This window comes from Saccostrea cucullata, unplaced genomic scaffold, assembly GCF_032062105.1.
Source record: "Saccostrea cucullata isolate Sc308-1 unplaced genomic scaffold, CSIRO_AGI_Scuc_v1 ctg1292, whole genome shotgun sequence".
Classification (NCBI taxonomy): Eukaryota; Metazoa; Mollusca; class Bivalvia; order Ostreida; family Ostreidae; genus Saccostrea; species Saccostrea cuccullata.
Window position 1 is genome coordinate 84,573 of NW_026924296.1, and position 26,514 is coordinate 111,086.

The 26,514-nt window shown below is 32.8% G+C and overlaps 1 protein-coding gene, 1 long non-coding RNA gene and 1 pseudogene across 2 annotated transcripts; 1 reads left to right on the forward strand and 2 right to left on the reverse strand.

Annotated features, from left to right (window-relative positions):
• Positions 1-2,669: 2,669 nt before the first annotated feature.
• LOC134266163 (uncharacterized metal-dependent hydrolase YabD-like) lies at positions 2,670-4,116 on the reverse strand (annotated as a pseudogene).
• A 5,327-nt stretch (positions 4,117-9,443) lies between these two features.
• LOC134266161 (uncharacterized) lies at positions 9,444-9,824 on the forward strand. Its single transcript, XR_009991907.1, has 2 exons — positions 9,444-9,526; positions 9,746-9,824. It is a non-coding gene; the product is annotated as an uncharacterized LOC134266161 (long non-coding RNA).
• Positions 9,825-11,661: 1,837 nt separating this feature from the next.
• Positions 11,662-18,128, reverse strand: LOC134266164 (ficolin-1-like). Its single transcript, XM_062748398.1, has 7 exons — positions 17,999-18,128; positions 17,746-17,888; positions 17,489-17,585; positions 14,338-14,502; positions 13,095-13,264; positions 12,668-12,757; positions 11,662-11,733 (listed from the first exon to the last, which is right to left on the reverse strand). The coding sequence occupies exons 1-7, from the start codon at positions 18,084-18,086 to the stop codon at positions 11,662-11,664; spliced, it is 825 nt and encodes a 274-aa protein (XP_062604382.1). The 5' UTR covers positions 18,087-18,128.
• Between the last annotated feature and the right edge of the window lie 8,386 nt (positions 18,129-26,514).

Below are 26,514 nucleotides of genomic sequence, written 5' to 3' on the forward strand. Positions count from 1 at the left end.
TTTCATATTTCAGTTTTTAGGAGAAAAAATCCTAAGAAACATCCACTTTTCTAAACTTGTGACATGATATTAAATCTTTTTCAAAGAAAATATTTGTTTGTATCATCTGTCCTTAAATCCCAAGTTATTTATAGCAAGAAGACAGCATCTTCGCTAGCCAAGGGTTCTGATATGCTACTCTCCTCATAAACCCATGGCATACGGTGTTTATAGAAGTTGGGTTTTTTCTCTCGAGTTCTGATTGGGATTCAGTACACCCGGTCAACCAAATAACAATTGTTTTTGTAAATGACGATAATTGTGTTCGGGATACTTCTTGACTCTTTAATCTCGGTAATGAAAAACGCAAAGAACGATCCGTAAGATAACATGCAATTCGATGAATAGCTATGGTGTCATCAAATATTAATTATTTAATAATTAAGTGATTAAGAATCTATATTGAAGCTTCAGATTTGTACTATAAATAATAAATAAACATAACTCAATTAATGCTTCTAAATTATTCTTGAAAAAAACTTTGGTTTAATTTTTTTTTAAACACATGTCTTTATATCTGTCGATGCTGCAACCTGTGCGTACCTGATAGATTCGAGATCGCTTGACGAAAACAATCCCGTCTTTTGACTACATCGTATCTTCATTATCTAATTTTTCACGCCATCTTCTGGGCATTTATTTCAAAACAATATAAATAAAAACGAGCCTTTTTATTATCGCACTTGCGTCATGTAGAGAGCTATCAATGATAAAATTTCACAGCATCTCATTATCCATTAGTAGCAAAAACTTGAACGAATTAATACAGAGAGTCTATACTTGTTTTGTAGTCTTTATATCTGTAACAAAATATTTTGATGCAAAAAATTCCTTTTCACTGAACGCTTGGGTTTGTGGCTATTTCATTATTGTCAACATGTTTTGCATGATAGTGGAAAAAAAATCCGAAGCATTATGAAGTATTTCCACCAAAAAGAATCCAAAGAAAATACTTACAAATTTTAATATGATAAATTTTTATTTCCAAGTAGGAGAATTTTTTATTTACCTTTTTTATTTTAAAAAGAAATGTTGACAAAGCAGCTTCAAATATAACACGAGAAACAGAATGGCCATATGGCATATTTTTTAATTTTCGGTACAAAGAAATTATAATCAATATGCCTGAGAATCAGAGATGAAGGAAAATAATGATTTTTCACCAAAATGACAAAAAGAAAAATGCAATAGTCACATACCCAAAATTGATATATAGCAATGTAATCTGGAAAAATAAATAAAGTCTTCGGGGATTTTTGTTACATGATGATGTGAAATATTTTTTAAAAATTATTTTCAATATTAGCATATTCAAAACAAAATTTAAAAGTCTAATTTTTATTCATTATTTATATACCCAGAAACTTGTAATGATTGCGTGTATATCTCACAAGCTCCCATGCTAGGGAAGGATTTTTCTTGTAAAACCTTTTATAAAATTGTAGTTTTATAAATATTTATGAAGAGGAGAAAAAATTAAAATATACTAAATAAAGAGTTCAAACGAAATATTTTTGCCATTTTAAAAATCTTTTATTCATATTACTAATGTTTTCATTAAGGATGTTTTAAATGGAGGAAACAAGAAATATATAATTTTTCCCTGTGCACTTTCAAACACAAACGCTAATACATCGATCACTCCTGCGGCCGATAATAACAAATAAAGTCACGGTCGCCGACAGCCAATTTTAAATTTCAATACGAATAAATAAATGTTCTTTTCTATATTCTTGAGAGCGAAATGATTTATTGTTAAAAATTATCATTAGAAGGTTTTGTGTTAGTTTAAAATATATTTTATTCATATAAAGAAATGGATTGAACAGCAGGCATAAATGCCTATGATCGTTCTCTCCAACAAAGGTTTTGTGTTCTCCAATTAACATTTATGAGAAAAAGAATTTTCTATATATTTGTTAATGCATAAATTAGATTCACTACCACTTTGTATGCATGTGCAAGACTGTCGTACAAAAGACCAGGTGTTCAAGTTGGGAATAGTGTACCTTAGAGAGTAGAGTACCTTAGAGAGTAGAGTACCTAAAAAAGTAGAGAACCTAAGAGAGTAGAGTACCCTAGAGAGTTGAGTACCAAAGTTTATGGTTTTGGTGTTCAAGGAGGGAATAGCGTACCTAAGAGGGTAGAGTACCAAAGTTTATAGTTTTGGTGTTAAAGGTAGGAATAGTTATAGAAAAAATTCACCTTTAATTCCTTTAGAATGTATTCTGTAAGCACAGGTACAACAATATTTAAGTACAAATATATCAAAATACAAATATCAAAGTTCTGCAGTGCTGCACGGGCTGGCGGAAAGAAAGTCTCTGTTAATCTAATTATAGAATCGGGGAAACCCCTAAGTAGCTCGTACAAAAGTTCATTCGTACTACACTCCTCCCCGTTCCAATTGGAATGTCCTTATGGATGAACAGTTATGTGTTTGAGTTATTTTATAAAAAATTTTTAATTTTCAATATTGGTTCAATATACAAAATGTTACTTTATTAACAATAGCTATTGACTACTATAATGGCCACAGTTATTAAAATAATTATACAAACAATAAAAACTACTTTACTGTTAACATGACCATATAAGACTATAAAACATCATCACATCCAGCACTGATGAAGTAGAATATGGAACACATCATCACATCCAGCACTGATAAAGTAGAATAGACATCATCACATCCAGCACTGAAGAAGAATATATAAGACATCATCACATCCGGAGCTGATCGAGAAATTTGATGCAATGAAGACTGAATGTATCACTGTCAGCACACTTTATAGCGGCATGAAGGCATCTTTAAAATAAACATTAGATATCTTCAGCACACTAATAAAGCGGCATGCAATTCCACTTGGTCACCAGTCTTCTCTGTTTTTAATATCCGTAGAGCTTCCGTGCGTTCATGACGGTTGTTCTCATCAGCTCTGGGAGGCGCATGTTCAAATGGACAGACAGATAGGCTGCTACTTCTCCCAAATAAGCTGGAGTACTCACTTTGGCACCTCCTAAAGGAAAGTAGGGCGCATCGGTCTCCAGGAGTATCTTATTATGAGGGATAGCCTCAGCTGTTCGCGGTCAAAGGCTCGGACGGCAGCTGTCACGCCAAAATACGTGTTTTGGAATATTCGCAGCCAAGTCCTCACCACGTCAGCTCTTCCTATGAAGCAGTGGACATGGATTTTCTCTTTTGGGTCACAGATATCCTCCATGAGCATGAGGCAACGGCCATGAACATCCGAGGAATAAGTGTCTCCTCTTGGTCCTCTGAGGTGGAGAACAAGGGGTTGCTCGACTTTTGATAACTTTAGAAGCCTAACAAACACCTCTTCTTGTTTACACCACTGTGAAGGAGCAATGGTTCTGTCCAGGCCGCATTCCCCCAATGCCACTACTTTAGGATGATCTTGAAGTTGTTGCATCATCATTGTTTTTTTCGACGGTGAGGGAATCATAATGTTTGGGATGGACTCCAATAGCCACTTTCCAGGGACCTTGTAAGGTAAAGTTTACCTCTGGATAGGACTTGGGCTCACTATATATGATAATTCCCCCAACAACATCTACTTTAATGGCTGCTTTTTAGGAAACATCACGGGAGAAGCTGTATTGCAGTAATTCCTCTACAGAATGTCCTTCAGACCTCCCCCAGACTGCCCTAAGTGAACGGTCTAGGTGGAAATGTGCATCAAATACCTGAGGCAATGATGTGTTTGCCGGTAGTGTAGATTCATCTTGGTCGGAATCAGCCTCATCCAACAGGATAAATTCCTCTAAGTCTGAAGGCAGTTCAGAATCTGACGCTTCCTCGACCATTTCATCTTCCTGGCTGGGGTCTTCTAAAGGCTGAAAATGGTAAAACTGCTGCTGTTGATCAGGACTACAGGTATTCAGAATCACCATGATGCACCTCCAGAACAGCAACATAGCAGGAGAGTTGATGGGTCGCAAGGTGAAATGACTGGGCTCTGAAATCTGCAACAGTTTGCATGCTTCTATAAATACTTTGTGATGCAAGGAATTTAGGTAAGCAGACTCTGGAATTAAACCTGACTGATTCACCATGTGCATATATCATCCCATAATGACACTTCTTGTCCATAGCCATATACGAACCAGCCATCTTAGTGCTTGGAGAGCACCAGGCAAATGCTCCACACCAGTCGCGTCCTTGAACACAGCTGGCAGGTGCTTTGTTAGGGCATGTCTCCTCGCTCTTCTGTCCATTGATCCACATGAAGACAGCATACAATATTCTGTTGTCTCAGGTAAAGTTGCCTTTGTCCTTGGACTGTCAACAGTTATGGTCAAGGATCGCTTATTTGATGAAACTCCTATTTTCCTCTCTGTTGAGTTTGTAAATGATGTTTTCAAGGGTTGCAACTTTACCACAGATGAAGGTCTTGATTTTACGACTGATGTTGACTCTTTGCTGTGAGATTTCTTAAAGAGTTTTGGCTTGGTGGTAGACTTTACTTTTGTTTCATGTTCTTCTTCTTCCTTTGAGGTTGTCTCACCACTAGCTACTGACGTCACAGGAACAGGCTCGGTTAAATCCAGCACTGAGTCATCAACAGCGTTCATCCGGACAACTTGCAGAGAAGGATCAGTAGTCAATCTGATGTCGCGCGAAGTTACGGTAGCATCAGATAGTTTGGATAGCCGATGAGGCTTCACCAGCTTCTGTCGGGTTAAGGAGGGCAAGTTTTCCTCAATCCATGAGTCCGGCAAATCGCATTGGCAGTTTAACCTCATCTCATAAATCCAGTGTTTGAACCCCAATGTCTTGGCAACCTTGTATTGGAGGACGGATCCTTTCTTCAAGTCATCATTACTCTGTGTAACTAGATTCATGTATAAACGTTTAGGCTCCACCATGATGTGGTTATCACTAAGGCGGCGGACACAGTCCATTACACTCTCGCCTGGCTTTATAAGAGCTTCGAACTTATTGGCCTTAGGTCGCTGTCTTGAACTTCCTGCTTCTTTCCAGGCCCTCTTTGTCTCTTCTCTGTCAGACATGGCTAAAATAAAAACATACTTTACACATTATATACAATCAGGACAAAGATAAACATCAATTTGTTCGGCTTGTCCTGGGGTAACATTTACACAAGACCCATGATACCATTGTTTACACTCTTCACATTGTATCATAAAGTCTTCATTGTTAGGGCCACGGCATAGACAGAACAGACTTTTCTTACCTGTCATCTCTGTCGAGCACCTAACATCAGTAGAACCATTTTTTAATGTTGGCCTGATCCCGTCTCGTTTAAATTCACAGAAAAGGATACGTGCTTAGCAGGTTTGTTATCTGCATTCTTCTGTGGACTGTCTTTTGAAAAGTGTCCTGGACCATCACAGTTGAAATAATTACCATCACTGGGTGATGGAGATGTACTTCTCACTGGTTTCTTCGTTGAGATGTTTGTCAACTGTGGTTGCATTTTCTCTAGATGACGGATTGATGAAAAAATGCCATCTTTGATATCATCCATGTGCTTTGAGAGTTCGTTCAGCTGGGTATCCACTTTCTGTTTTTCTTCATTACTAGAAGGCTTTAGTTGTTTTGATCTTCTTACTTTGACAGTAGGCATCTTATCTTCACTTGAACTTGCATGGTCTGAAGAAATGTATATCTCACGTACCTCTTTTTTAGGCTTGTCATAGATACTCTGATGATTGAACTGGAAGCTTTTGATTTTATCTATAACTTGTTCTACAGAATCTGAATTTAGATTCACGACATACTAACCTGCTTCCTTATCAACGCATCCATGACAAATTCTTTTCAGGGCTTGTTGGTACATATACTCTTCTGGCAACTCAGGGAATGCACGTATAGACAACAGCATGACTCTGTCTGCCCAGTCCTCTATAGATTCCTCAGGCTTCTGTTTAGAGTTTGCTAATTGTACTTGTGCTGTGTCTGATAATGGTACTCCACCAAACCTTTTCTCCAACTTGTTAAGGATTTCTGGAAAACCAATAGCTTGATTTCTGGGGACAATTGAAGCATAAAATTCACTGGCTTTACCTTCGAGGCACCAAAACAAATAATCCTTTGCAATTTCTGGAGTCCAGTTCTTTACTTGGTAGTATCTCATGAATTTGTGCTTAAATCCTAACCAATTATCTTTTCCATCATATTTCAGTCCCTTGGGAGGGTTATCATCTACCTGACGATTCTGTCCTCCTCTGTTTCTCGGGGGTGCCACAGGTTGATTTACTATCGGAGCAGGTTGGTTTACTGCTAGTTGTTGACCTTGATTGATAGGTTGTTGGTTATTTATTTGAGGTTGCGTCTGCAATAACTGATTACCTGTAGGAGGCTGCTGATTATTTTCTTGAGCCTGTTGCACCGTATTGCCACAGTATTGTTGCCCTTCATTTCCTGGATTTTGTTGTACCATGATCCCATGCTTTGGTTGCATACGATTACCTTGATTTTGTTGCCATGGGTAACTATAACTTTGAAACTGACATTAGGGTACTGAGATGGAAACATACCTTGAGGACTGTGTGGAGTTGCCATGGGTACGGTATACTGATATGGCATAATCCCACCTTGACTGGATTGAATCAATGTTGGTTGACCCGACCATAAAGATCCTTGAACAGGGTGACTTGGATTAGGCTGACCCTGCATGTACATGTGACCTTGCATGTTCTTGTCTGCATATAGATTCTGCATAGGTTGACCAAATAAAGGTTGACCTTGTGCTGAGGGGGTGGACATTGTTTGGGTACTGATTGGTTGACCATGAAAAGGCTGATCTTGCACTGAGTGGGTGGACATTGGTTGTGCAAATATAGGTTGACCTTGTGTCATTTGAGTTGACATTGGTTGACACGACCTAGTACTGTATATTGATTGACCTTGCATAGGCTGCTGTGACATAGACAAGCATTGCATACCTTGAGCTGGATAGGCTGACCTAATGAAGGTTGACCTAGTATTGACTGACCGTGACCTGATGAAGGTTGACTTGACACAGGTAAATGAAATGTACAAGGTTGGCTTGTTACAAGGTGACCAGTAATTGGTTGACTTGACACAGGTAAATTAAATGTACTATGTTGCTTGTTACAAGGTGACCAGTAGTTGGTTGACTTGACACATGCTTACCGTTGTTTTTCAGGACAGCACCCTTTGATTTATCAACTTGAAGACCAATGAGCTGGGCTTGTTCAAGGTCAAGTGTTTCTAATTTTACCCCAGGTACAGGCTAAATGTCTTTCTTAACACCTAATTTTTCATTTGCTATTTCATTTTTTGCATTCAGTAAGTTTTCAACATTGTCAATAATTTGTTTTGTTTGTTCTGGTTGATGAACTGGCGAGGACTCAATTTCATTTGTTTTGTTCTCTACATCACCATCATTACTTTTTACCAAACTTGAATTCGGATCAAAATCTATCATTTGTGAAAATTCTTTGCTCTCTTTGACAAATTTTATGGTGACCAAATTTCCAGGTGTGATGTTACCATTAGCAGCTCTGAAATACACAATGTTTTGGGCTGTTGCTTCACCAACTGATGGTAATGTTTTCAATTCTTCAATATTTGCATAATTGATTTTAAACTTTGTTGTTTTCTCACCATTTTCATTGCCATGTGCCATTTTGAATACACTAATTTCCACAAAATTCAAAAATAATACTTTCCGGGGGTTCCTGAAAGTCCTAGCACATATACTTTCTCAATTAATCAACAATATGTTATTGCCATAAATAACAATGACAAATTGTCGACTTAATTTTTTCACGTGTACAAGTTTACCGTGTGAAAATTGTAAAAATGCAAAACAAATTCAAAATGTACTGCTTGTTTCGTTTTCAGCTGTTGTAGAACCTCTGAAGTAACAAGCAATTTTCGCAATATTAAATCGTGAAACCTGCTCAAAATTCTACAGTGACTACGCACGAAATTCAAACTAACTCACAAGTTATCAGTCAACGAGCGTTTAGTTCTTTTACCGGCGACGCCAATATAGAAAAATTACCCCTTTACTTAGAATGTATTCTGTAAGCACAGGTACAACAATATTAAAGTACAAATATATCAGAATACAAATATCAAACTCCTGCAGTACTGCACGGGCTGGCGGGAAGAAAGTCTTTGTTAATCTAATTATAGAATCGGGGAAACCCCTTAGTAGCTCGTACAAAAGTTCATTCGTACTACATAGTGTACCTAAGAGGGTAGAGTACCAAAGAGTGTAGACTACATAGTAGAGTACCAAAGAGAGTAGAGTACTAAAAAGAGTACAGTACCAAAATAGTGGAGAACCAAAGAGAGTTTAGAACCTAAAATATTAAAGTACCAAATAGAGTAGAGTATTAAAGAGAGTAGATTATCAGTAAATGTAGAGTACCAAGGAGAGTAGAGTTCCAAAGAGAGTAGATTATCAGTAAGTGTAGAGTACCAAGGAGAGTAGAGTACCAAAGAGAGTAGATTATCTAACAGAGTAGAGTACAAAAATATTAAAGTACCAAAGAGTAAGTGTAGAGAACTTAAAAGAGAATAGAGAACCAAAGAGAGTAGAGTACAAAAGAGAATAGAGAACCAAAGAGAGTAGAGTACAAAAGAGAGTAGAGAAACAAAAAGAGTAGAGTACAAAAGAGAGAAGAGTGCCTAAGAGTAAAGTGTTTAGATTATCTAAGATAGTAGAGGAGTAAAGAGAGTAGAGTACCAAAGAGAGTAAAGTACCTAAAAGAGTACAGGACATAAGAGAGTAGATTACAAAAAAGAGTAGAGTACAAAAGAGAGTAGAGAACCAAAGAGAGTAGAGTACAAAAGAGAGAAGAGTACCTAAGAATAGAGTATTAAACATTCAAATTTAGAATATTCTTAAAAGAATCATTGTTGAGAGTCTACTTGAAGCGGTTGTACGTGAATTCTCTATTTTTTACTGGAAAATATTAGCTTATTTGTTATATATGAAAAGCAAAATGTGGCAATTATAGGAACAATTTACACAACATATCAAAGTAGATATTTCAATGCTGTGGAAGTATGAAAAGTAGATACTCTAATGAAGGGGGCTGGCAGGTTTAATATGAAACAGGAATAGAATAAATAAAATAAATGTTTTGAAATAACTCCTTGCAATATTGTGATTGTTATTGTTATATTACTCTTTTTTCATGATATTTAAATTTGGTTGACTTATTGAAAAGGTCACGTAAAGATACACACCTTTATTATTCCTGTCGTTATCTTTTTTTAAAAAAAGTTATTTTAAATGGAAGTTTGCCAATTTCTTTACACAATAAGAATGTTTTTCAATTCTGTTATAATGGACATCGGTTTTGAATAAATTTTCTATAGATATAAAGGAGATGGTTTAGTATAATATGAAAGAGGAAGAAAATAAATTTATACCTATTGAAAACATGTCTATTTTAAGACGATGTTATTTAATTTCTTACATCGGCCATTGATTAGCAGCGAAAAAACGAAATAAAGGTAACACATTTTCTTGCTCTTATTAACCGCAAAATACACATATTTAATCAAATCCTTGTTTACCTTGATGTACATATGAGAATACTATATTAAATAAATATTTACAAATTTTATCTCTATTTGTTTAACGATTGTTAAAAAGAAGTACGCATTTAAAGATAATATAATATCAAACCTATGTTAACCTTATACTTAATAGTGTCTTGGCGAACATTTCAGCAGAATGGATGTACCATTGAAAGACACAAAAAAGGTTTACATAAAAAATAATCATGCAAGTAAAACCGAAAGAAACCAGTATAATGTAAAGAAAAACAATTGGGCATTCATCAGATTAGAATCAAACTCTGTCTCTTTGAAAGTTTTGAATACTAGTAGTCTATTAATAATAGTTAAGGAAAGACCATATTTGGATTACTCGACACACGAAAACTGTATCGGATATTTTGTTATGGGTGTTGCAAATCATACGTTTTTTTATCCGCCATGTTATACCGAAGAAAATACAACTGAAACTACCCATTTTTTAAAAAATCTTCAATTTGCCTTTTTTAAACTTCAATATGCAAGCAAAGGAATAGACGCAGTTAATATAAGTTATACTCTTAATCACAAAATGGTCCACATTTTCATTTCACCATACCTCAAGCTGAAGACTACATCAAGTATTTACTACAAATTTACATCAGTTATTGCTTCTTAACTTCACAAGAATACTTCACAGAGCCTGGATTTTGAGATCTTTAGAATTTTAGTTAGTCTGAACTTATCAAAAAACGCCATATATGACTTTAAGACGTAAATGATTTTATTCAAAAAATTGAATAATTGATAATAACACTGATCCTTAATCAATGATAAGCCAGTAAAAAAAAACTTTGAATTAAAACTAAAAGGTCACTGAAAGATGACAGACAAGTCACTTAAAGGCGAGGGAAAGTTCCTTGAAAGATGACGGAAAGGTCACTGAAAGGCGACGAAAAAGTCACTGAAAGATAACTGAAATGTGTCCTCTGAATGGTAACTGAAAAGTACCTAAATTATTGCTGAAATATACCTGCCATTCAGTGACTGAATAGTCACTGAAAAGTCACTGAAAGCCGAATTTCAGTTTTAACTGAAAGGTCTTTTTTCTTCTTGTGAAATTTCATGGAACTTTGGAAAAATTTTAAATTGTAAAAAAATACCAAAATTAATAACATAAAAACTATCGACTTTTCAACTGTATATGCAACCATTCTCCACGATAAATTAAAGTGGAGGATTTTTGACATCATTGACATCTGCTTTCTAAATAGGAAGGGAACTCGTGAATTTACTTACCTTACGTCATAAGCCATTTGCAAAATTATTCTGTCAAAAGCATTCTGATTGTACACTTTAGTACTCTTAAAGATGATATTAAAACGATGCTTGAGGTTTTGATTGACAATATCAATTTCTCTACACTATTGGAATTCCCATGTGTAACAAGTGCGCACAATTGTAAGCAGACCTATTTCTGTATTCATATGATGCAAAATTTAAACAAAATCTTTTACGTGAGAGATTATCAAATTGAACACACCCGTGAAACGTAAACTGTTTTTGTAAACAGGGTACGAGCTCTGTTATTGTTAATGTTTACGTTTTACATGGTGTGTTCAAATTCTTAAACTCAGCACACATCTTGAGCACGGATTGACAATAATGGTGAGTTGGTTTTGCTTTCTCACATTTCTACTCTGAATTTTTTGGATTAAAGTTTTAATATTTTTTCATTAATACAATATAAAATTTCTACTTTTCTTAAGTATTAAGGATAAAGTGTAATTCATAAAAGTGCAATAAAGTGTCGATCAAACGAAACTCGTAGTTTATAATTTCAAGAAATCATTTTATTGTATGTCTGTGTGAAACGCTAAAATACTATATAAACCATGATATCATACCGAAAATTTGGGAAAATATTAACTCAAAATCTGTGTATAAGCGCTTTGAAAGCATTCTTCCTCTTGATAGGTCTTCTGAGAGCGTTAATTTAAAAGATTTGACTTTTATTTCCGGTTATTTTGTTGTTGCTCTCCTTGGTTTTCCTTGTAATTAACGTTAGCAAGAAGGTGATTTGAGTAATCTGCGATGAGCGCTGCATGTTGCTATTGGCGCTGCACTTTATCTGAAATCTGAACCTCAACCAGCAACAAATCTATATATCGTTTTATCATAACCTATAAAAAGATATGTTATTGAAAAGGAAAAGTATGTTAGAGAGATACAGTCCGAACGAAATTCTTTTTTTAAGCATTTTTCATTAAGTGTGTAATTTTTGAAACCTCATACTGGTAATTCTTCAGTGATGTAATTTTACAGATATTGAGAGATTTCATTAAAAAAAAATATTGTTTGTGGTCGTAACTGAAAAATAAAATAATATTAGATTAGGACAGCAAAACTAGTTTCTTGTCATTATCAAACAAAGCAAAGGGTAGTTGTTACAGTTTTCATAAAGATATATAATGTTTTTGTTTTGTTTTTTTATTTTATTTTTGTTTTGTTTTTTTTTTTTTTTGGCAAATTATTGCTATTTAAAAAGAAATGAACATCGCATTTGAGTTGTATAAGCATCATATTGTACATTTACTCTTCTGTGACTTTAAAAAAAATAATCTTTGCACGGTATGCAGTAAAATAGAAGCAAGACGGTAGAAAGAGAGAGAGAACTTAAATTTGAACATTATAGTTTTCAGGGTTTGTAGAGAAAAGATATGTCAAATGTTAATCCTTCCGAGCTTGCACCAAAATCTAAAAGTTTGTACATGTATTTCCAATTAATCTCAGTATGAGTGTATGAATATCAAAAAGAAAAATTAACCCAATTTTATTGTTTAGTAATAAAATGTAGCTGTTAAATCTTATAGAGTTAAATAATTAAGCAGTATTAAATATTTTTACAACAAAAATGTCTAGAGGAGTTAATTTAAAATGCGTGTTATTCAAATTCATCTATCATTTCCTTAAACATTCTTTTGGTGTGAAATTTCCTTTTACCTAACAAAATTACATGTATTACATTTAATTTACTATCGATTTAAGCATGATTGACACGTTAGAATATTATAGCTCCTAATTCACATGTAAACCACTCATTAAAACAGGACTTACTACTGTGGTCCTACATATAACAATTTTCTGATTTAATTTCTCCTTATTAGGAAACCTGTTAGTGACAATGATATCTGGTATACATTTCTTCTATAAACAGAACAATTAACAGGAGAAATGAGTCTGATGATCATAAAATGTTACTAAAATTCATTTGAAAACAATATTATTTTCTTAATGGCAACAAATACATTTTTTTTGAATTGTTTGATACTTGTACACTGAATGTTGATAATTAAAAAGACACAACTAATATTAAACTTTTTAACATGGCGTATTCAAGTAAAAATTTGAATAGGTGTGTGTTTGTAATAAAATGACAATATCATAACATAAACTATTTTATGGCATTGTAACATTTTATTTAATGTCTAATCATCATCACAGTTTTTTGTAAAGCATACCATCCATCAAAGCTATACCATACCGGGTATTTATAAGCAAACACACGATACCGGCTGTACAGCCCGTTAAGGTTTGAGACACCATACCACGTATACCACCAGGCTCCGTGATATTTTGTAGTACATTTACCATCACTACACCTGTCATTCTCCTGGTCCTTGATACTGAATCTCGCTCCACGCAAACTATCACCTGAAATAGAGGAAGTCCAAAGCTGATAAATTAAAAACTATCGTAACAAAGTAACATCAATCTAGTTTAATTATGTACAATCTAAAACTATTTTATGTAACATCTAGTAAAATGAGTTTTCCCTAACCTCAATTCTTTTGCTCATTAACTCTTATCTAATCTAAAACCTTTCGTTCATTTACAATAAGAATAAGTCAAATGAAATATATTGAGATAACGAATAGTATTCAAGCTCAAAGTCCATTACACAATGCAAAATAAGAGCAGAGTAAACACGGACCTCTACAACGTCAGAGGTGAGATCAGGTGCCATGGAGGAGTGAACATACCCTGCCCCGTGGTCACACCCGCCGTGTGCCCCTTGTTATGAATGGGAAATAACGGAAAAATCAATGTATAAATAGTGGCCTAACAATTTGAATGAAAAACGTCAGTCAGTATTGACTCAATGATAATTTTTTTTTTGCTGACAAGGTCATCATATCGATTGTAGAACTAACAAAATGATGACTTCAAACCAGACTGCTGATATTCTTGTTTCATCAACTTGTTTGTCAATAATTTCCCATGTTTTGAAATTGCACATATGTAGAGCATTGTCTTGCGTATCAAATCAACTGAGATATATATAAACCGTATGCAGGTGATAAAGGTATATCGTTGCTTAAGTAAGGAAGTTGACGATTGAAAAGTTAGAGTCATCACGTTTATCATAAAGCGTAGTTTTTAGATTACCATTAACGTCTTTTTCAAGTAAAATATCCAAGTATGAAACAGTTGTGTCAGACTCTATCGTTTACATCAAGCTCACCAGGCTCACGTATCGACATAAGAATGGAAGTAACCATTGTTTATTGACAATACGTTGTCTATATATATGTTCAGAATTAGTGAGATTTCGAGAAATTGCAGGTTTTGTCAAAATTGTTTAGGTTTATAATTGCTCAGTATAATAATAAAAATAACTAGAATTAGAATTATGTTGATGTAAAATATTAGATATTTGCAATCATTTTATCATCATGTTACAGTGCTGGTTAATAATAAAAAGATTTGTTTAAAACAAGACCTGCCTGCGGTTCCTGAATATCCCGACACAGTGAGTTTGTATTTACTGCCTTCGTTCCCGACATAAAAAGTGGTGTACTGAGCGTATCCTTCGTCGCCATTAAATTTTTTAAGCCAAACTCGTAGTACCTGGTCATTCTTCTTTGTCAGCTGATAGATTGCGTCATTTCCTTTCAAAGAAATATCAGAACTCTTATTTTGTTTTATTGCAATAATTTGCTAATTATGCATTATAAATTCGAAAACCAAATGTTTGAAAAAACGATACTCGTCATCTAAAGATTTCGAATTTTTAAAGTTGTCTAATTTAAAAGTTAGTTAATACTTGAACTACTTCCATAACTAAATACAGGTACTAAATGAATAAATTATATTCTTTTGCACATGTCCGTTTTAGACATTTTGTACGCTGAAGTTGCACAGATATTCTAAATCATCTGTTGACAAAAGTGCTTTTTTAAGTTAATAGTTTCTTCTTTAGGGGGATTCTGCTTTAATCGAGATTAAATGATGTATGTTTCTTTTGCTTTAGTAAAATTCGTTAATGTTAATTAGGTTACGTTTCGTATTTTTCTGGTTTGAAGACATCCAACACATTCACATTTTACACAGTCACGAGGTAACAGGGTCATGTTTATCACCTTCTATCAGGAACAGAAATGTTTTCCTCAAACCGAATTTTCATTACTATACTAGCCATGAAATCTTTTGTTATTGAATGGTAAATACTTTTATTCATATATTATCTTCCAAACACTTTTCATGCTTTTAAAAGGAATACATTCTTTCAAAAAAAAAAAAAAAAAAAAGAAAGAAGGAAATATATCTTTAATGTTGTCATGCAAGTTTTTGCCCCTCCCCCCCAAAAAAGCAAAAACCGGTAATTTTCCTTTTTTTGGATACATTAAAAGTTAACCGTGTTAAATTAACATATCCAGGAAAATTTTCCAGGGTGAAAGGTTGTTCCGAGTATATTTTTCATCCACTGAATATTTTCTCCTTTATTTTTTAAGAAAACCCATTGCGTTATTCACTGCATGAACTACATAAGGCATGTCAGCTGTACAGATTTCTTGATCAGTGGCTGTTCCATCAATGAAACGTATAAAGACGTTTGCATCATTAATACAATAATTAAACTTTTTATTTTTTCTTTAAATGATTATTAAACAGATATAAATATAAACAATAAAATGTCTTTCTTTGTTTGTTATTACTGAAATTAACGGTCGCAGCTATTGCAGAAAAAATTTACATAAACCGCTTAATTCCAGTAATAACAAACAAAGAAAGCATTTTATTGTTTATGTGTTCACCCCATTTGAACAAATACAAATATTTTGAAGTCAAAACTCATAAAGACGTTAACAACTTATCGAGTCATTTTTGCTACTTTACATTATTTCAATAACTCAAAAAATCCAATATCCACCCCTGCTTTAGATCCTCGCTTGCTTTATATTTTTGTGGATCTAGTTGTTAAAAGCGTTAACATTTGTCGAAAGTCTTTTATTGTAAACGTTATCCCTAAACATTCTGTCAAGGACAAGATTGGTAACATTTTGATTCATGTTTATATTAGTTTAACAAATCGAAGGAAATGTATCACTTTCGTCAGCTGGCAAAATTTTGTTTGTTTTTAACATCAAGAGTTTGCTGTCGTCATCTTATATGAAAAGAATTTTTTCGTCTCTCTAGCTGTCTTAATGCCCGTCTCTCCTTATATTTCAATACTAAAAATACATTCGAATTAAAGTTCACCGTCAATTGGCCACGTTGAAACTGCTCTTTAAATCTGAAGAACGAATTTGTATAATAGAAAACAGCAACAGCATATTTTACTATAGTTTTTGTAAGTGGATTAATTGTTTACTTGCATGTAAGAACAGGGTTTCTTTGATGCAAGCATTTACTGAAAAAGCTTTAGGGATAATCAATGAAGCATAGCGGGGTTTGTTTCTATTTTGATTGAATTATTTGTCAAATACGTTCTAATATACTGAACTTTACATGTATTTATTTGTACATATATCACTATTTACTCATTTGATCAACAGCAATCCAAATCGTTGTTACCGACCTATAGCAAAGTTTTAGAAGTGGAGGGGGCTTCAAAAATACTGAGAGACTATGGTTTGATCCGTGCTCCATGTATATCTTTTCAATGATAGAATCTTCAATTTTAATTCAATTTCCAAACAAATTAATATATCCCAGACATTTAAAGTTAACAGATATCCAGATTTTTTATTTTAATTTAAATAAACTAAAGACCTATCAGGGATAGAATTAAACGCTATTAAATTACTATCACTCTAACTTGACAGACCATTGTAGAAAATGTTAAAGATTGGTTAACCTGTGTCACCTTTCACAGTAATCAACGAAGCATAACACAAGAATTTCTTGGAACACCCTAGCTAGTTATATAAATGTGAATTATAGAAACAAAAAGACAATTTATCTAAGTACATTTTAAGAACATGTAAAGGTATAGGAATAAATTAAATAGGTAGGGAAATTCTAGAAGGTAATTTTTTTTTCTAAAACGAATAATGCTGTATCTTAATATATTGTTTTATTTCACGTTTATTTTCATTACAAGGTCATCTGCAATATTTCGTTAGGAATTTCAATGCATTAAGTAATGATGAAATTATATATGTTGTTTATTTTATGAGAAATTGATGCACTTGAAGTAATAATAAAAAATGGAGGTAACGAACAGTATTCAAATATTGGTAAAATACTATGGATATCTGATTTATCAATATTAATATTTATTATGTAAACACTGTGATACGTGATTGATTATGGTGAAAACTTTTCGTTCTTTTTGTTGAAAACTTAACTTTAATCTGATTAACTATTAGATGTATTTAACTCTCAAAATTATAGTGCACTGCTTTTTTTTTTTTTTTTGCTTGAGATAACCAATCACAATACTCAATGCATGCAATAAAATAAATATACATGTGTCTTTCTATTAGTTATAGATCCTTATCATTTGGTTCTAGTTATTTCAGAAAAAAACAAGGTTTTTTAAAGAAAGATTAGCAGGTCTTTACTAAAAATCATTAAGAATGGTTGAGATAATGGTTTACACACATCTAAAAAAATATCTTAGATCTTAAATGTTACATAAACTTATCTTACCAATCCAGTAGTTTGTAGAGGTATCCCGAAAGCCTTGTTTATATTCTCGCCAAGTCCGGTAAAAATCTGTAGAACCGTCCTGTCTTCTTTGTAAAACCTGAACTAATTTTCAATTGTCTCTTCGAATTGCTTTGACATGAAGTAGTTTCATTAATAAACCTGTACATGCGCTGCTGAAAGATGAATATGACTTTATAGTTCTAATGAAATTATTTATATGTTAACAAAGAACATGTAACTATTAACAGTTAACATACCGTCCAACCTCCTCCCTCTGTTGTCATGTCATAATACACTCTCTTCCCTTGTATTCCATCCGGATAAATGGTATATACACCATCCCTTCCTCTCCGACCGGGATTTTTCTTTAGTATGGTTGCACAGTCTTTGTCCTTATTACCTGAATTTAATATTATCAGTCTAACATACTGTATGGTACATATATATGCAGTACAAACTATTAAACTAAATTAACAAGAACTGGTTATTCATAACTTTAAAAAAATGTACCGTCTTGAAATCTATTCCTGGATATTTTCGTTACATCATATGTATAGACAACATCCACTTTCATGGAAACAGGATCCACAGTCTTCATATGGGACCCAGTCAGTTTCCAAAACAAGCGAGAATTTTGAAGGCTTTGAAGTTTTCCTGCAGTTTTTTTTTTACAAAAAAGAAATAAAAGTATTAATTTAAAGAGAAGCAGTTGATGAGTTATTTATTGTAAATATCAAAATAAAGCGGGATGTGAATCTTCATCAATCAAGCCAACTTATACCTTTCAAAAATATATCTGTCAATAATATTTTTTAGTTACATCAAACACAAGGCATTCATAAAAATCCCACATTTGTCATTCCTTTTCACGTGAGCATTCATAAAAATCCCATATTAGACATACTTTTTCACGTAAAATACATAACATAACTTAATAGTCCAATTTGTAAACAAATCTAAAAGATATATTATTTTATTAGGAAAAAATTCTGTATTCAGAATATAAAATATTTTCACTAATTTATTTTTTTCAATCATTTAAGTATTCTTTGTAAACCTTTAAAATGTAAAATAGATCATTAAGATACAGTCTCAAAATCTAGAAAAATAAGAAGAAAAAAATGTTTTGACAGTTTAAATCTTAACTCACGTAGACGTATGGGGTGGGGGTGATTCAGCCCTTTTTTCTCACGAGTTTTTGTTTATGCTTTTTTCTCACGCACCTCTTCCATATAAAGTGCAAACACTACCCTCATAAGTTAACACTGGTATTCATTTTAAGGGACAAAATCATTTTCAAAATATAAATTATCATTTTTCACACAAGTGATATCAATTGGTTAATCGATACTTAAAATGATTTTAACCGTATCGTTAAACAAACTTAGTTAGATTTAGCAAGTATGCTTGATCTGGATTAACATGCATAGTGTAAGGACTTTTCTCTTTCAAGTTAAATAAGTATAATAATTTTGCCAAACATTCCTTCTTTTCTATCAAAACATTCACGAATTATTGTTATGGTTTTCAACAGCTATATTTTAAACTTGAAGTTTGTAGTTGTATGAAATTAAACCTGAATGCGTATAACTCTGGACTGCCTTAAAATATCTAAGAAACATGTTAGGTACAAGAAAAAATATTTCTTCAAATACATGTAACATACCTCTGAATGAAGGGGGAACATTGTCTCCATTCGAGTAAACCGACAGAAGGACAACACACAAGCTTATCTGGAGTAGAGTCTTCATACTGCTCTATAAGCGGTATCACCATGATTTCTCTTTTATTTATAGATAGTTACCAATGCAATCTCATCATTATTGCGAAAGGTGATACCCTTTTCATGATAGATTCTGTGACATAAAAATCATCCCAAAGATTTAATATTACTTTATATATTTTAGATAATTAATGATAATGTCTCCTGAATTTATTTGTGAGTGTGTGTGGTGAGGGTGGAGTGAGGGAGTGTGTGTGAGTATGTGTTTATTTGCAATAGATTTCATTTTCGTTGTTAATAAGACCCCCCCCGAACAATGTTGTTGAAATGATCTTACTTTATTTATTTCTATAAAAAAATCATTTCATTTGGATAAAGTATCAAAAAAATTGAGAGAGAGAGATAGAGAGAGAAAGAGCACGAAATATTTTATTTGCATATAATATCAAGAGAGAGAGAAAGTTGTATGAAAAACATAAGATGTTTATTTCACGAAATGAATTATAGCATTATATTATTACATTGAGAAGTGGGCAGAACATGACATGTCAGCATGACCTTAGCCATTGATAAATATTAATTAACATGTATGTTCGAAATTCGAAAATCAAAATTTAAGTATTAAATTTTACTTCTTAACTACCTTATATATATTGGATTCCGAACCTTCATAAGAATCCTTACAAACAAAGATACATTGCAGGTTCCAGTAAATGTTCAACCAAGCCTCTTTCGTTACTTCTCAATAAAATACTGACAGTAGTGAAGGAAAAACTTCAAGAGTACTGTACAACTATATATTCAAGAAGTGGTGTAAATCAGATGTGGATACTAAAAAATTCTAAAGAACTTTTGGACAATTTGAAATCACAAGACTTTACAAAAATCAACAGCTTAAAAACTTACGACTTTTCAACTTTATACACCAAATTCCCCACGACAAATTAAAATCCAGGCTTTTTGATATCGTTGACAGCTGCTTCTTCAACAAAAATGGAACTCGTAAATTTACTTACCTCGTTATTGGTCATTTGAAAAATTATTTTGCTAAAACAGATTCTGATTGCACACATAAGTACTCTGAAGTTGACATCAAGAAGATGCTTGATATTTGATTGACAATATCTATGTGGTTTTTACCAGGTATTGAAACAATCTATTGGAATTCCCATGGGTACATTTGTATATGGTTACACCATAACAAGCGCTCCGTTATTAGCATAACTTATTTTTTTATTCATATGAAATTGAATTTATGCAAAATTTTTATGCGTGAAAAGAAGAAAACACTTGCTGTGGCCTTCAAAACATTTAGATATATCGACGACGTATTGTCAATTAATAATGATAATTTTTCTACGTCGACACGATATATCCTGGTGAGCTTGAGATAAAAGATAACAGATTGACACTTCTGCTGACTTGGATATTTTACTTGAAAAGAAACTAATGGTATTCTAACAACCAAGCTATATGATAAACGTGATGACATTAACTTTTCTATCATCAACTTCCCTTACTTATGCAGCAATACACCTTCATCACCTGCATACGGAGTATATATATTCAATGTCGATACGCAAAGCATGCTCATACGTTATGAACAATTTCTTAAACGAAAAATTATTGACAAGCAAGTTGATGAAACAAGAATATCAACAGTCTCGTTTAAAGTCAGAGAGTAAATTCTATGTATACAGAAATGACCTTGTCAGCAAATACAATTTATCATTGAATGAAATGCTGACTGACGTTTTTCATACCAATTGTTAGTCCATTATCTAGAGATTGAATTGAGAGATTTTTTTCAGTTAGATGATTATGACAACGAGCAGAGCAGATGCTCAGAGAGAGACCTCTGATGTTTCGGAATGTTTGCTCTGCTCTTATTTTGTATATTGTTTAATGGACGTTTAGAATGAATACTGTTCGTTATTTCCATATCCTTCTACAATGAATAAAATTAAGTTAAGAGTAAAATAAACAGCAGAGTTTTTGATAGTTAGCTAGAAAGTACTCATAAAATGTTCACACACATTCAATCTATTTGTTATATAAATTCCGTCTTTTTTTCTGTCAATTTATAATCCATTAGCATTAAACATAGCATAATCAGCTTCCTTAGTTAGAATCGTCATTACTTCTTTATATTATACTTTCATGTAAATTACTTGAATCTGATTCGTCGAGAAACATTTGATAAAAAACACTACTACCCGCTGAATAATGAAGGCACGCCCTCCTGCGTAGCAACAGTCAAATTGCTTGACGACGGGTGGTATTCCAAAAAATAGCGACTGCACGGAATTCATGCGCGCAGGTTCACTGTAATATGTATTTGTATAAAACATTCAGTATAATATAATAAATATTGCATGTAGTTGAGTGTAAAATTGAAAATTTTCACCCCAAGAAAACCATTGTCAACCGAGGCGCAGCCGAGGTTGACAATGGTTTTCGAGGGGTGAAAATTTTCAATGTTACACTCACCTACATGCAATATTTATATAATATATCACGTCAGACTGAATGTAAATTAAAAGAAGACTAGCTTAACTCAATTTGTAAACCAGGTATTTAGAGCAAACTTATTATTATAAATATAAGAAAGTATGGCATCAAAACTTTTCTATGGAAAATGTTCTTTTCAAAATCAATGTATGTTAAAAAATAAGGGATTTTATTTTCAGATTTGATTGATTGACTGGGGTTTTAGTAATGAATATAAACAATAACAATTCTGAGCATCGATTTTTCTTATATAGGCCGACAATTTATCCGCTATACCATAACAAGTCGTAAAATTTAACAGCTTTTAAATATTGATTAATTGTTAATTGTTATCGCCCTTAAATCAGTGGACTTTTATTTCTTGGAAAGGTACGAATATTGTGTCATACGAATATTTTGCCATACGACGGTTGTCCTAGAAAAACGCGAACATTTTCAATATCTTTTGTTTCACAAAAAGTTAAAAATTGGCATGCGGTGTGATCAAACTTTTTGGAATAATGCCTGAAAATTCAATGAAATATCTTTGGAAATAATAATTTATTCTCAAGTAAACGAATCTTAAAAATGAATTTTTAATGTAAAATTGATAATTGCATCATGTTTTTCACATTTTTGGCAAAGAAAAAAATATTGATTTTTTTGTGCAAACTTGAAGACATACTGTTCAAAAATGCAGCGAAGATAAACTGATAATGTAAAATTATGCTATAGTATGCATAAAATTGACATTTTCCTTTTTATTTTGTCATGCTATTTCCTAGAGGAAAAATTTTATTACTTAGGAGATTGTTGCACTTTTCAGAAAATATATGAAAAAATTGACCGAAATCTCTAAAAAATCTTCTTATTAATGCGACTTAATTTCTCACATTCTAATTCATTGAATCATAGTCATTTCACACGCCATTTCCACCCACCCCCTTAGAATTATTGACAAAAAGTGAAGAAAACGAATGTTCAAAACAAACAAATAAGGACCCCGGAAATTTCAGAGCTAGGATCATGTGCATAGGAAGAGTAAACATCACCTACTGACCCGTCTCACCCGTCGTAATCAGATATAAAAAAAAATATCAGTAATCAAATTAAATATAAAAACAAAGGCCTAATAATCAGTAAGCAGCAAGTCAGCCAACACGAACTCAATGATTTATATTTTCTAGCAAGATCAGAAATTACGAAATACTTAATAATATAGATTTACATTCCAAAAGATGTAATTTTATTTAAATGATACGATGAAAGCTTCATCATTTATATTATTATTATTACACAATTGGAAGAGTAAGAAGTTTAAGTAATGCAATTCTTTTGAGTACATCAATGTTGACAACCGTACAAGTTCAACATAGATATTGCTATTTCTCTAAAAATAACAGCAGTAACACCACAGCTGGGAGATTAACAGTCACACTCCGTAATGTTATAACGTACTGGCAGTAGGTCATCAATGCTTGTGCCAAACCAGATTTCAGTGATAACTTAAAGGTCAATGTTTTCATTAAGAATAAAATCATGTAATGAAACAGTTTAGCTAACACGTGTTATTCAAATTAAAACATAGTCATCCATGTTACATGTTATGATTACCATATATACCTCCACCTGCAGAGTGTATACTCTGTCTTAAACGAGAAGTATACTCTCGGAACGATAAGGTTATACAATTTTTGTCAAAATTTATGGCAAGCATTTTACTGCAGAAGAAAGCATCAATTTAGAGGTATATATGGATAAAATGAATAATCTAAAAGAGGTTAAATTTTTGTGATTATTAGTAACACAAAAGTGATAACAGACCGAATTTTATATATGTTTTTGATCATATATACATAGTTTAGGGTCAATATTTGTTAGATCGTCGGAATAGCGTAAAAATAGTGTAAAATAGACACAAAAAAGGTAGAAAGAGAGATAAATCAAATTTGAACACTAAGGTTTTTGTAGAGAAATGCTCAAATGGTAGATTTTAGGTGAATCCCACAGAGCTTGACATATTGTATTTCTCATTAACTCAGCATGAGTGTCTGACTGTCAATGACAGTCGATGACTTCCAATACTTCAAACGTTTGAAAAATTCGCGTTAACCAGAGTGGGGGGGGGTCTGCGTTTTAAGAGGGGGGTCCAAGGTAACTTTTTTCTTGCATTACAGGGCGGACCCCCCCCCCCCCCCCCGGAAAAAAAAGATTCTGGATCCGCCCCTACGGTTTTATGATATATCAGAAATTTATAATATCAAGTCCACATTACACATTTTAGTAAAAGAATTTGCCAAATTTATTGAAGAAAGGAATGGCCAAAAAATGCGAGTTATTCAAAATCTTTTATTTTTAGTTCTTGATAAAATCACCGATATCCAAGATGTTTTTCTTCTTTTGCTTTATTATTATATACCCAGAAACCTATTAATGTACAAAGCTATCAATAATTTAGCATTAAATTATTCAAATCGATCAATATTGATCAAAGAATATTTATTATTATTATTAAGTGAACAGAAGTCTTTTTATTACATAACTTTAAAAAAAATGCGTTGTCCTCCTGACCATAGAAATGTAGATCTAAAACACAGACAGACCCTATAATTGAAAGATTTATTTGTTAAAATATTACATTCTACTACGATTATTGCCGAGCTCAAAGAAATGCCGAGAACATTATTCTCTTATAAACCACGAACGTCATCAAAAAATTATCAGATCAGAAACATGTATCAAACCTGTGCAGTTGAAATGTACGTACATTTGACTTTAGAATGAAATACATATTTAGACCACATCGATGTGTCGTCTTCTGCAATTAAACACTGTAAATTGCAGAAAAAAGCTGATGAATGTAGGTTTCTAAAGCGAAGTTGGGCTGTTTCATGGACCTCCCTACGCCATATTTTAACTTCGTGATTTTACTAATAAAGTGGTGAAAAGGGAAATTGATTTTGTTATTGTATATTCCAAAAGATTAATCTGTATAAACTACAAACAGATTTATATTTAATCAAAGGCTAATTTTGCAGCGAAAGCACAAGTCGTCTGCATTCTATTCAGAGGTAAACAAACATATTTACACTCTGGTGCTAAATGGAACAGCGGTACTGCAGCATGGTGACCTAATTCGTTTCTCTATACAGAAACGATCTGTCGTATTTTACAGCTGTAGTAGAATAGAAATAAAGTCCTTAAAGTCCTTGTCGTGAATGATGCAGAATAACCTCCTCGGTCTCAAAATGTTAACGCCTCGGCTTTCATCTTCCAAACAACATTTCTCGACCTTGGGGGTTATTCTACAACATTCACGAAACGCGGACATTATTTCTTCGATAAAAAAAGAAAATCAGATACTGATAAAATTTCTTCAATGCTTTTGAGCAGAACATCAAATGTTGCACTCCTGACATAATTGGTTATGCAGAAAAAGGTATAGGAGTTAATAGTAGAGCAAAATCTCATACCTAAATGAAGGTTTTTCCACTCTAGACAAATAAATGATCAAAAAACGCGGTCTCATCTAAAGGACAGGTCTCCATGTCCCATGTTGAGATTAATGTTTAAAGTAAATTTTAAAAGGTAAAATCTTTTTTTCCTATATGATCAATTGAGCCCCTCCGAAAACAAGAATCGGTGGACATAAAATTTATAAGTTACATAAAGGAAAACCTACTCATGATAACCATGGACTTCCATGGAGATTAACATTTTAATGTCGGTATGTTTCACCCACACCTTAAAAAAAGTCCTAGATCCGTGCATGTTTAACTGCATATAACTCAATACACTTAATAATAAGATGACATCTAGTGATAAGTATCCTCTTTGGTCTTCTTCTGCTTCTTTATTTTATTTAAACTGCTTTCCATGGTCAAGCTGCTCACGTGTGTCTCTTTATTATATCCCCTATCTCATGTAATCAAAGTAACTTTAGATGGCTCTTGTTTCCTTTTTTAGCAATAGAAATTGCTGAATTGCGATGTTTTTTCGTTTTTCTTCTCATTAGTTAGAACGTTATTTGAGAAGTAAAATTTGGAATGTGGTCACAACAAAATTCATATAAATTTCCTTTGTTTTATATTGTGTACAGACAATCTCAAATGCACTGCACGCCGTTGATCGAGTAAAAAGTAATGCTTGCATTGCATTAGATCTATACTTTTTCCAAAAATTAGCTTTTTTTATTGAAAATATCTAGTTTTTATTCACTAATTTTTTTTTTAATTTAACATATCTAGACATCAAAGTAGGATTCACGATTACAACCGTTCCCCTCATCCTGTCATGATACACTGTAAGTGATGCGTTGAGATTTTATTTCAAAGTGTAATTAAAGTCTATATTTAAACAAGATAAACCATACTTTCTTTGTGTTCAAAATTGTCTATAATATTGTTGTATTCAGAATGTCTTGAGACTTGTTTTAAGGTTTATTATTTAAACAATAAAATGCTTTCTTTGTTTGTTATTACTGGAATGAACGGAAGCAGCTGTTGCAGAAAAAATACATAAAATACATGACCCGCGTAAGCGGGTTATGTAAAGGGGGAGTTTCGATAAGGTCGTTTCTAGGCCCACTTATTTTCATAAAAATAAATTTCAATTTATTTTTTCAAAATTAGTTTAGAATTAAAGATGAATATCTTAATTTTTTTAATTAATATTTCAAAAGTTAATATGAGATAAATTCACACCGTAGCCGACACAAACTTAGATGTACCCGCTAGTGCGTTAACATTAGGTCTATGGGAAAACATAAGAGGGTGGCATTTATAAATCGTTTTTTAGACTATGAAGTGCATGA

What these genes read in the sequence shown, in the direction of transcription:
- LOC134266164 (XM_062748398.1), bottom strand. Translation starts at nt 18,086, where the DNA reads ATGAAGACTGTGGATCCTGTTTCCATGAAAGTGGATGTTGTCTATACA. An exon ending in CTCTACAAACTACTGGATTG is followed by an intron (nt 14,503 to 17,488) that starts GTAAGATAAGTT and finishes TTTCTTTGAAAG; the next exon opens with GAAATGACGCAATCTATCAG. An exon ending in TTATATGTAGGACCACAGTA is followed by an intron (nt 11,734 to 12,667) that starts GTAAGTCCTGTT and finishes ATCTTTTTATAG; the next exon opens with GTTATGATAAAACGATATAT.